General features: G+C 34.9%; 1 protein-coding gene across 1 annotated transcript; it reads right to left on the reverse strand.

Annotated features, from left to right (window-relative positions):
* Positions 1 to 1,326: 1,326 nt before the first annotated feature.
* On the reverse strand, positions 1,327 to 3,760 carry LOC121968373 (protein NETWORKED 4B-like). The gene is made up of 2 exons (XM_042518783.1): positions 3,642 to 3,760; positions 1,327 to 3,017 (listed from the first exon to the last, which is right to left on the reverse strand). The coding sequence occupies exons 1-2, from the start codon at positions 3,733 to 3,735 to the stop codon at positions 1,396 to 1,398; spliced, it is 1,716 nt and encodes a 571-aa protein (XP_042374717.1). The 5' UTR covers positions 3,736 to 3,760; the 3' UTR covers positions 1,327 to 1,395.
* Between the last annotated feature and the right edge of the window lie 9,032 nt (positions 3,761 to 12,792).

Below are 12,792 nucleotides of genomic sequence, written 5' to 3' on the forward strand. Positions count from 1 at the left end.
AACAATTGTCGCAGTTATGGAAGGAAAATGCTCTATCATGCGCCGCAATTGGGAATTGAATCATAGGTGTTATAGTTGCTGCTACAATACAGTGTAATTAGTGTTGATCAAAATAGAAGTGTTACTATAACATAATATTGAAATACTATATATATATATATATTTTAGGTACTATAATATAATTTATTAATATTGATTAGAGTTGAAGTGTCTGTGTTATAGTAGCTATGAACCCATAATTGTTATGACAACGCCAAAAATAAGGGTAGTTTTGAAAATAAAAATATACTGATGCAAAATGGGACGCCCTTTTGATAATAAATAAAAAAGGAGTACCCTTTTGACAATTCCAATAAAAAGGGGTGCCCTTTTAATTTTTGTGCAACAGTTACAATGTAACCTATTAAAATGTGTTAAAAAATAAATCTTTTATTTTTTACTTCAATTTGCCAAATACTTTTATATAAATTTTTTTTCAATAGTTTTATAATGATGTTTAATCATATTAAAATAATTTTAATCAAGTTTAAATATTTTTAATCTAACTAATAAAGAATTTTTTATATAAATATACTTTAAGTATAGTGTTTTTACCAAATTAAATCAGTTTATTTTATAACTCAGTATAGAAGCTACTCTGTATTCGATAAATACTAATACTCTAAGTATAACAACACTGAAATAAGACTATTTTTAGAAAAGTGATAATTAAGGATGTTCTTTTAATTTTTACCACATATATACACACAGAAACAATTAATAGCTGCTTAAAGTACATTAAATTGGAAGAATTTTGATTTAAGTCACATAACAATACTGTTAAAGGTTTAAGCTCTCCGGCACGGTTCAAGATTTTAAACCTAGCTATTCATCATCATCTTCAACATCTCGGTTTGATTTGTGATTAGCCCAACACGATACATTAAGATTATTTAGACGAGAATGCGCTAAAAGGTATAAAACATTTCAACTGTTCTTGCTTGAGAAGGGCAACCATGTACAATCTAATCACACAAAACCTGATTCTCTAAGTATAAGTATCATGTTACATCTTTCAATGATATATCTCTATGTAAATGCAGATACAGTTTAATTCTCCAATTTGACCGACAAATTGGAACTGAAACTGATATTGAGAAGAACACAAGAAACTTGCACTGACAACTTCTATACCAAACTCTGAAATACCAAGGTTTGCATTCCTCTTACCAACAAAAAGAAGAAAAAAATTGATCTTAACCAAGATGATCACCTAGCAACAAATGCCTGAGTTGATGATACCTGTCGCAGTAATGCTCTAGTGAGATGCAAAGCTGCCTTATTGCCTCCCTTTTTCGCTCCTCACCATCTAAAATTGTGAGCTTCTGCCTCGCTACCTCTTCGTTAAAATTGATCTTAACCAAGATGATCACCTAGCAACAAATGCCTGAGTTGATGATACCTGTCGCAGTAATGCTCTAGTGAGATGCAAAGCTGCCTTATTGCCTCCCTTTTTCGCTCCTCACCATCTAAAATTGTGAGCTTCTGCCTCGCTACCTCTTCCTCAAGCTCTTTTACTCTTGATTGCAAATCTGAAATAGTTTGATTGCTTGTTTGGATCTCCATGAACAGCTTTGCACGTTCCAAGTGCAACTGATGCAGTTGCTGCTTCATCTGCAGTAGCTGGTCATTGAGAAGGGAATGTATCTTGGAAGCGAGCTCTTGTTTCTCGGTTGTCAGAATGGCGACTTTCAGGTTTAGAGCATCTAGATTTCCATTTAATGTAGCAATTAACTTTTGTTTCTCATTGCATTCACAAATTTTGTCAGCTACAAGCTGCCTCATTTCGTTATATAACGCGGCAAGCCTAGCTCCAAGGAGTGAATTGGACAGGGAGAGGGAAGAAAGATCATACTCAGGTGCTGACTTCTCCTGCAAAGTTCTGTCAACGGAATCAGTGTTTGAGTCTTTCAGCTCGTGAATCATATGCTCCAGCTCAGAAATGCAGAGTTTGAGTAACAATTTTTCGTGTGATGCCTTTTCTACTTCTGTTTTTAATCCCTTGTTAACACCTTCCAAGTCTGCAATTGAAGCTTCAAGGCTGGACTTCTCATGGATAAACTTTACTTCAGTAAAATTTAGTTTACTTTTGAGTTCTTCAACAAAGGATTCATGATACAATAGCTCAGAGTTGAGTTGCCTAGCAGCAGACTTTGTTGCACCCTTTAGAATCACAGTTTCATGCGAAAGGCCAAAGATTTCTTCTTGCAGCTCCATAATATTTTCCTCCAAGTTGAAAACCTTCTCCTTTTCCAAATTTAATTCTGTGATCTTAATGTCTAAAGAAGCATTAGCGATCCCAAGCTTATTTTTGAGATTCCAGATATCAGTTTCTGCAGAGTGAAGTTTCTCATCTGCAGCAGATAGATCTTTCTCCAAGGATGCAATTTTAAGGCTGGAGTCATGATGCTGGCTGTTGTGTTCTTGGATTTTACGCTTCTCCCTTGCCTTCTGAAGCTTATATTTTAGATCGTGAATCCTCCGTTGCCGGCTAAAGGAAAAGTCATCTTCACTTTCTTCATTGATCTCTTCAAGCTCTGGCTCAGAATCAGATTCTGTGTATGTAAAGGAACCATAACTGTTCTTCCTAGAAAGACCATGACTGCATCTAGATGGAAGGAAGAAATCAAACCCAGCAGCCCTTGGAATGAGCTGGGGCTGTAGCACCTTTCGCTCGGGAGAAAGCTTTAACTCAGGAGTTAGCTCTGAAATGTGCATAGATGAAGGAGAAGATGGATCTGTAAGACAATCAGATCCATTCCATGAACGTTGAGATTTTAGATCTGATTCAATGCTCTTGCGGAGCTCACTGGTTACTTGGCTATAACGCTCAGCCAGAGCACGATACATGCGGTGGAACTCCTCGACATTGGATATCAGCTGGGGGCGCTTCTCGTAGTACATTTCAGCTTTCTTTGCAAATGAATCACCATCCTCTTCAGTCAATTTCAGCATCTTCTTGACACACCGGTCCATCTCTGCAGAGGTCGAGAAAAGTTAAACATGTAAGAAAATTTTATAAATCAGAGAATCTTGAACTGATCACATAAATGCTAGGCATTAGTTTTCACTAGCATCTATGCATGTGCAAGGAGGAATTGATAAACAGAAACTGCTTTGCGGAAAATTTTGGAGCATCCAAAGAAATGAAACAACTTCTAGTTGACTTTTAGGAATTGATAAACAGAAACTATTTTGTGGAAAATTTTGGAGCATCCAAAGAAATGCAAATAACTTCTAGCTTGCTTTTAGGAATTGATGAACAAAAACTACTTTGTGGAAGATTTTGGAGCATCTAAAGAAATGTAAACAACTTCTAGTTTGCTTCTAGAAACTACCTTGTGGAAGATTTTGGAGCATCCAAAGAAATGTAAACAATTTCTAGTTGCTTTTAGGAATTGATAAACAGAAACTACTTTGTGGAAGATTTTGGAGCATCCAAAGAAATGTAAACAGCTTCTAGTTTGCTTTTAGGAATTGATAAACCGAAACAACTTTGTGGAAGATTTTGGAGCATCCAAAGAATGTGAACAGCTTCTAGTTTGCTTTCTTCCTTTCTTTTTCTAAGAGAAGTGGATTAGAGTTATGTTTTGTGTTCTTACTTTCAAGATTTTGCGCAAGCCATTTGGAGTTTTTTGGGCTAATATATCTGTCCCACCACAATGGTTGAGAATTTCGGGATAGCATCCGCTTCATCTTTTATCAACCGGTCATTGCACTTATGCAAATCGTTTCAACAATCCTGTCATTAAGCACAAATAGACTAAGAGACTATAATGCATTTATGCATCATAACAAGCACAAAATACAAAATCTAGCATGTTGTGATTCTTCTTTCAAACAAATCAAGGGTGCCGGTTGATAGATGATTGATCTACATGGTAGTGAAATTTATCAACCTTTGAATTGTTGCTACATTCAAATGTAAAGTGGTTTATGATCCAAGAGATCCAAAGGGATACTGAATTGACCGGAAAATACATACTCATGATAGAAAGTTTAGAAACAGTTAACCAAGAGTCTGTAAATTCTGTAAAAGGACTAGGAAACCACTTGTGGCAATGAAAATAAGAACCATGCTAGTTCAAACCGATAAAAGATTACTTGAATTTAACACAAAATTTTATGTTTTTCACTATATGTAAAATCTTGCACAGCTCCTTACAAAAACAAGGTCTAAGCACGGGAGCTTTCAAAATAGCCAACCATACAATTAAACTTAGTCAATCAACAGTTATAAATTATATTCTAGATCATCAGAGCATGAAGCAAAATTATATATGTAGAAACAAACTCCACGGGATAGGTTACAGTAGTTCCACAAGAAAGCATTAATCTGTAGAATATTTAAAAAAATAATAATTCCACGAAAAGTATGATACTTGCAAATTGAATAGTTGGCGAGGAAAAATTTGCTAATCTTTGAAAAAAAAAAGCAATTAAGTACGAACAACTAGGATTGAATAGAGCATTCAACTGAGGGTGATAAAGAAAGTATGTTTACAGCCATTAACATGAAGAAATAAGAAGGATGCCAAATACTGACACAAAAGGAAAAGAAATGAAGAAAGGTAAACAAAGTAACCATGACGAATTGTTAAGTGCTAAGACACATGAGCAAATTGCATACTTCGACTCAAAAGAAACCAGATCTTGTGACTGCGCTTGCTATTGATTTTAGGGCAATGTGAGAATATCTAACGAGATTCTTCTCTAGGAAGGAAAGGATCCTACTATCCTCCTCTTCTTTGTGTGTACATTTCTCAATCAAAGAACAGGATGATTGGAAGTGACAACTTATGACAGTCAATATCTGTCAGCAACTAAGAAGAAAAACATGTAAAATTTAAAATCATCTTGTAACCGAAAATCAAATAACACAACTAAAACCAAAAGGATTAGCTTAAAAACTAAAATCATGAAGAGTACACATGGTAATACAAATACAGATGTGGCTGATATTCTTTACAAAAGCAAGAAAATCCAACTCGATGCATGGCGGTGAAAGACAGTTAAGAAATGAAAACGTTTAGACATAAGTGAACAAAGTCAAATTTCGATACCATTTCAGTCCAATGGAAGGAATCATGAGAAGAAGAGTTAGTTACAAATAAACTGAAAAATCTATAAATTAATTGCAAGGAGATACAAAAGACCGCCGATGGTAAGAAAAAGGAATAGTTGGTAAGCACAGAACATCTCTAATATGGATTTCAGTATTCGAAACAGGAGTGTAGAGGCAGAGGTAACTAGAAAGCACCAAGATAGGATCAGAAGTAGCAGCTTGTGGATTTCAGTACATCGAAAAACATAAACAGGATACTTATCCAAATGCATAGATAATATCTGGATATGAAGAAGTGAGCAAGACAACAGTCACAACATGGGGGTGCAAGGGCATAAAATTTTCTAGCTACTTGGAACCTGATAAAGTTAATATGATTCATGTCTGCTGGCCAGGTCTCCTATTGTACACAAGCTATTGCAACTTAGTGTTTTGTTGTTTTCATCATTATGATAGTTTGCACAATCTTCAAACCCCTTTTCGTGTCTAAACTTTAATAGAAGACTGAAGAAATTCGAAATAGCAAATCTACCAACAACCAATCAAGACTCTTATTGGCAATCATCCCTTGTCCTCTATGGTAGAACATCGCTCTTCGATGAATGCAATTGGCTATACTTTTCCACCATCAACGTCCATTATCAAACACAAACCCCACCTTTGGTCCCAAATGTTTGGAAAGACAAATCCAATTTTACTAAATGCCCCCAGAATTCCTCAAATCGCTTTCTTTAATGCAAAGATAACCCTTTTATTCCAATTAGAAGCGTTACGACCCAAAATATTTCAAACAAACAAGTATAATCCAGAGAATTCCAAGATTCGCGGATCACCTAATCGATCTTCCGAAAAGGAGATTCTTAAGGTATTGTTATTACAACCCCCAAAATCACTTGGAAAGAGAACGACAAAAGAATGCTTATGGAAGGCGAAGAACGAATAAATGGGAGAGGGTTACCTCAGATCGGTGCTTCCGCGAACGAAACGGCTCTTGATCTCGTCTCCGACAAGCCTACCACACGCAGGCCGATCAGTAACGGAGCGGAGAAAGGGATTCAGACGCAGGAGCGGGGCCGCGCAGCCCCCATTCTCTCTTATCGGAACGCATGCGAAGGTGGGTGGCGTTCATCCAAAGAACATGAGTCGACGCATCATCACTTGAGTTGACTAAATTGCCCTTTTGAAATAGCCAAAGAAATATCACTTTACGCCCTCAATATTTATGAAAACTCGCGTTGGTGTCATTCATAACTGGAATGTTTCATGTTACACCCTGAAAGTTTCAAATCGTTCCGTCAATTTATAGATTCCATCAGAAAATTTAAAGCCAAAGTGAGATATTTAGTTTAAATATTATAATGTCAAATGCTTCCCATTTAAAATTTTTATTTAATTTAACAATAAAAAATCACATTTAAAAATTATTTTTTAAAAAAGGATTAATTGAATTTAGCAACTTTGGGTGGGAGGAATTTAGATTTTATTCTAAGGAAAGAATTATGATGTTTGCTCTTTTGTGATAATTTACGATCTAAATAACAATTTGACTATGTCCCTGAGAAAAATATCAAATTTTTTTTTGTGATAATCCAAGTGTCTAACTTTTATGATCCAACTAATCTTAAAGTCGATCGATTTGATCGATAAAAATTTTCCATTAGTCTCTAAGGATAAATCATGAAAATACTATAACATGTCGTCAATAGCCGATCCCCATAATTTTTGTCGTCCTTGTAAGACCAGCTACTGTTGAATCAGTATTTCACTCATAAAGATAAATTTATGAGTTTTTTTACCTATGGATACTTCTACCTACGACCATCCAACTTAAAATTTTCCACTAAATTTATCGTCAATATATGTCCCAGCAGATGATCGAACCACGACACTCCTATATCTTAACTGTAGCCTTTCTTCGGAACAAAAGATGATATCATTCACTCCAAATGATCAAATATCATCCGCTACATAGTAAGATACAAACAAATAAATCACGAGGAGCATTTTATTTTATCATGACGATCTTTTGTATGGTGAGATCAAGCATTGAACGAGATATTTTGTATCCGTTAAAATTGACTTAAAATCTATTAGAGTAAATATCTCTGTAATTGCGTCAATTCATGTCTAGCCTTTGAAGTATAAGGAGAGGGTTTGAAATGAAAATTGGAAAGTTTAGGGAGTAGGCTGACATTTTATGCACGTGCGCGGTTGTAATCGTGAGGGGTATTTCTGGATATAAGTTGGTCGTCGTCGTCCCCTGTGGCGCGAGACGGGAGGATTTAATTTGGGGCGCGGAGTATGACGTCATCGGCCACCACGACGAGTAAATTTTAGGCCTTTAATGGGCACTTGATCCGCATTTAGCCGTAACCGGATAAATCCTTATTTTTTCATCTTTTTCTCCTTTTCTATTTTTTTTTAAAAAAAAGTTTAAATATGCCCTTTCGATTTTTTTTAAAAATCAATATTTTTTGTTAAGTCACTTGAAATAATTTTGATTGAAACTATTACATTTTAATTAAAATTATTAAATAATAAAAACATATTTTAATATAAGATATTTATATAATAATGAAAATAAAGACTGTTCTTTTTAATTTCTATCATAGGACATATATAAATTAGCTTTTTTTTAAATATTGGAAAATTGATTTAGTGACTAATAAATTAAGTATGGATAAGACAATTATTCCATAAGTAGATCGTTATAAATTAATTGTTTGAATGAATGAAAAATTAATATCTAATGAAGAGTTAATTTAATATGATAAAGTTTGACTCAGATATGGCAGAACTATTGAGGGGTGTGAAATTATAATTAATTATATTAATTGATTAAAAGATTAATCATAATTATGATATTAATTAATTGATTAATTAATATTTATAATAAATTAAGTAAATAATTAATCAAATTAATTATTTGAATTAATCAAATTAATAAGGTTTAAGTGAAAAGACACATTCCATATCTTTTCATCTCATCCCCGTAAAAGAAATATCATTCCTTCCACTCAAATCATTCATTTTTCACTCAATTCTTAAGTTACGCATTCTCTTCTTTAGTTCTCCTCTCTTTAGAGTTTCAAAGCTTCGAAAGTTCGACATGGATCGAAATTTAGAGCGTTCATATTTCGATATGCAAGTCGTTATATCTTAAGAAATGATTGTTGATAAATCGGAAGCACTTGGGCGGAGCAATATCGTCTTAAAAAAAGAAAGTCTAACATTCACCTCAACCTTAATAGTCTTATCCTTACGGATAAGTTTACCCAAAGGGAGTGTGTCGATATCTGAAGGAATAACTCAACGACTGATAAGATTAGGTCGATAATGACGATACCAAGAAGGGTATGTCTCTTACTTGAAGGAGTACCTCAATAATCGAAAGAGGATGTGAAGAGTATAAATGGGACAAGGTTCACATCTCCATACCGAGCTCCACCTATTCGAGTCATCGACTCATCGTCGAGATGACTAACCGGGTCCAATTGTTGGAATGATGCCAAGTAGATCCATTTTCATTTAAAAACTTCCAACAATCTTAAGACTATATTGATAGTTATAGCGACCATGGGTCCCACTCCTATTGGAGAGAAATCAAAGAAACTCTCCATAATCATCTTCAAACGATAACAGTAAAAGACACTATATTACTTGAAGAAAATATACCTATTAAGGTTACTATCAAAAGATATTCTAGCGCATCTAAAAGTGAACCTTAAGTTATGAGAGAGTTATTTACAAGGAAGAATAAAAGTTTCCTATACAATAACCATGCCCTAAAGGGATAGAAGACAAAATTATACCTTGAGTATAATGTAACAATGATGGTCAAGGATTTGTGGGAGTCATTTGACTAAAATCATAAAGTTGAGGATAGTGAGTTTAAATTATCCAAAAGAGGGCTAATAAAAGTCTTCAAATATGAATCTAACACAATGAGATCTAAGTAGAGGCCGAAATAAATAAGTTAGAAGGATTGTATTACATGTGCTGTAATTGACTAAGAAATTGAGTTAAGTATCTCTCAAAGAATAAATGTAATCATGATCAACACTCTAATTAGATGACTATAGCTATGACTCAACAAGATTAGAAGACCAAGGGATATATACTTCTCGAGTTGAGTGTATCTCGAAGAGTAATATAATCCTAGTCAGCACTCAGATCAAATGACAATTTTGGCTCAATGAGATTGGAAGACCAAGGGATGTATACTTCTTGAGTTGAGTGTCTCTCAAAGAGTAATACAATCTTAGTCAGCACTCTAATTAAACTACCATAGTTTTGGCTCAATGAGATTGGAAGACCAAGGGATGTATATTTCTTGAATCGAGTATCTCTTAAAGAGTAATACAATCATGGTCAGCACTCCAATTAGGCGATCATAACTTTGGCTCAACAAGATTGGAAGACCAAGGGATGCATACTTCTTGAGTCAAATGTCTCTCGAAGGGTAATACAATCATGGTTAGCACTCTAATCAGATGACCACGACTATGACTTGATAAAATTAGAAGACCATGGGATGTATACTCCTTGAGTCGAGTGTTTCTCAAAGAGTAAATACAATCCTGGTCAGCACTCCGATCATGCGACCACAGTTTGGCTCTTTGAGATTGGAAGACCAAGGGATATCTCTTAAAGAGTAAATGCAATCCTAGTCAACACTCCAATTAGATGATCGTAGCTCTAGCTCAGTAAATTGGAAGATTAAGTGATGCATACTTTCTAGATTGTTTTGAGAACAAGTGCAATCTTGGTTAACATCCTGATTATACAACCACAATTTTAATTTGGTGAAATTAGAAGATTGGAGTTATGGAGACTTGCTTTTAAGCAAGATTGAGACCCTTGAAGTGTTTTTAAAATACTGTAAATATGGTTGAAAAAATCAACTAAGCTAGATTATCTATGGTGATTGAGGGAGAGAATGTAAGATATTGCTCAAGGAATTTTTTTCGAGGAAGAGCAACATTCAATAATCAACTATATTTACATTCACCTAAATTCAACAATGATGGTTAAACATTGAAAAGATAATAAAAGCTATGTTGATAAACTTTGGGTTTATCTTGGAAACCGTGGAAGAAGTTGTCCTCTCGGCAAACCACAAGCCCCAATGAGATTAAAAAAAAATCTCTATAAGGCATTTAAAGGTCACGAACCTTCCAATAAAGCCTATAAATGTGGCGTTGAACTAATAAATGTGGGGTATTTGGGAAAGATACAAATATCCAAATTAAAGATCTAAAAAATTAATTGCATACAATGCATCGATATGTGGCAATATATATGATACATTATGGTATCTAAGAAATTATGAGAAGGACACTAGTGTAAAATGATAAGTCTTGAAATACCATTAAAATAGATCTCTAGTGGTGAAATTTTCATTAAATATGGAGAATTATGTGGAGCTGCTAATTTAAAAAGGCCAACCGAGAGATCAACTATACTGTATGTATAGGAGAATGAGTCTAAAATTCAATATTTAAATTAGTGGTAACTCTACCATGTTGACTGAAGATCCCAAGATCATGGTTTAAAACGGACTACTAAGCTATAATATTCGAGACACCTAGGAGTAATTACTCCAACTCATTCCTAGAAACAAAATGTGCAACCTGCAAAATGAATAAAGGATGAACAAAAGTTCTTAATAATTCCTATATTATACCACAAAGGTATAATAGGATATTACAGGATACTCTTAATAGGAGAACACCTATATAAGTGTGAAGGCGAGCTGCTTCAATGACACACTTATGAATCCCAAACTTTTCCATGGCCAAAACAGATACGATAGAGAACTAGTAAAAGTCTAGGAGGTATTGTGTGGATATGATTGTCTTGATTTACACCAACGGTTGAACAATTCAAGATATAGTTCATTAGGCAACCAAGTAAATCTGATTGTATTCTACTATAAAAGATTCAAAGACACAAGCTACCTCTCTTGATGCAATAGTTTTTTTTTATGAAACACTTGTTTATAATTTGAAACTTATCTATAATTTTCATTCATATGGGGGATTATTGGAAAATTAGTTTTGGTGACCAATAAATTAAATAAGGATAAGACTATTATTTTGTGAGTAGATCGTCGTAAACTAATTTTTCGAGTAAATGAGAAATTAATGTCTAATAAAAGGTTAGTCAGATAGGATCAGATGAAAGTTTGACACACACATGAATTGAATTCATGGATGAGAATATATGAAAGCTAACTTGAGTATGCGAAACTATTGAGAGGTGTAAAATTATAATTAATTTCATTGATTAATAAAAGATTAATCGTGATTGTGATATCAATTAATTGATTAATTAATATTTATAATAGATTAGGTAAATAATTAAGCAAATTAATCATTTAAATTAATGCGAATTGATAAGGTTTAAGTGAAAAGACATACCCCATGTCTTTTCACCTCTTGGAAGAAACCTTTCGCCTCTTGGGAGTACTTCTTCATCCCTATAAAAGAAATATCATTCGTTCTACTCAAATCACTCATTTTCACCCAATTCTCAAGTTGTGAAATCTCCTCTTAAGTTCTCTTTTCTCTCTGCTCTCTTAAGAGTTTCAAGACTTCAAAAGTTCGATAGGGATCCAAATTAGAGTGCTCCTATTTCAAGACACAAGTTGTTATATCTTGGGAGACGATTGATGATAAACCATAAGCACCTGGGCAAGGTAATATCTTCTTAAGAAAAGAAGACTTAGCCTTCATCTCAATCTTAATACTCTTATCCTTAGAGATAAATTTACCTAAAGAAGTTGTGTCAATATCCGAAGGAGTAACTTGACAACCGACAAGATTAGGTTAGTAATGACGATACCAAGATTGATATGTCTCTTACCTAGAAAGGTATCTCGATAACTGAAAGGGGATATCAAGAGTATTGTTAGATATATATGAATGGAGAAGAGGTGGAAGAAGAAAGAAACTCTCCATTATGAATGAGACTTTAGTCTCACATTGGAAGTTTCAAGGCATATTAGTTGGTTTATATTTATTCACATGCATTGATGATGTGAATAAATGCATGGGGAGAGACTCTCTCTCATGCGTGGGTGCACAGAGGGTATAAATCTAGGGTCCAGATTGTACTGAACCACGTTGATTTGTGTGCGAACATGACCTGCATGCACTAAATGCTAGACCGGTCGGGGCAAAGTTTGCCCAAGTTGAACAACCAAAATTTAAATGGCCGAGTGAAACATCTCGGCAAGTAATGATCATCGATTGATCTTTGACATTGTCCATTGGTCTGGCTCCTATATAAGGAGGCTATGATCATTAGCAAAATAGGTTACATACATAGAAAATAATCAGCATCTCTCCACCTCCGTTCCCCTCCTTCTCTGTCGTGCAACCCTTGCTCAGCGAAGTGCCCGTGATAGCAGTCAGGTACCACTCAATTAGCCGTGACCATTAGTGCTTGGTGGGAATCACGGTTAAACATTGTATCCTAGGAAACAGACGACCCGAGTAAATCTCAAAGCATAGTCGGAGGTGGGAAGAATCTATTTCAAGGAAACTGTGATCATCGTAGGCCTTGGTCCATTCAGCCTACCTGCCCGGCCGACCTCATGCTCACTTGACCGCCCGCTCGGCAGCTCTGCTGCTTTGCTCGACCGACCACTTGCTTGCTTCTCTCGTCTTGCCGCACGCTCACCC

Source organism: Zingiber officinale, chromosome 3B (assembly GCF_018446385.1).
Source record: "Zingiber officinale cultivar Zhangliang chromosome 3B, Zo_v1.1, whole genome shotgun sequence".
NCBI lineage: Eukaryota > Viridiplantae > Streptophyta > Magnoliopsida > Zingiberales > Zingiberaceae > Zingiber > Zingiber officinale.

Excerpts from the sequence above, each read along its gene's own strand:
- LOC121968373 (XM_042518783.1), bottom strand. The coding sequence starts at position 3,735 with ATGAAGCGGATGCTATCCCGAAATTCTCAACCATTGTGGTGGGACAGA. Across the intron at positions 3,018-3,641 it reads GCTTGCGCAAAATCTTGAAA|AGATGGACCGGTGTGTCAAG; the intron begins GTAAGAACACAA and ends CGACCTCTGCAG.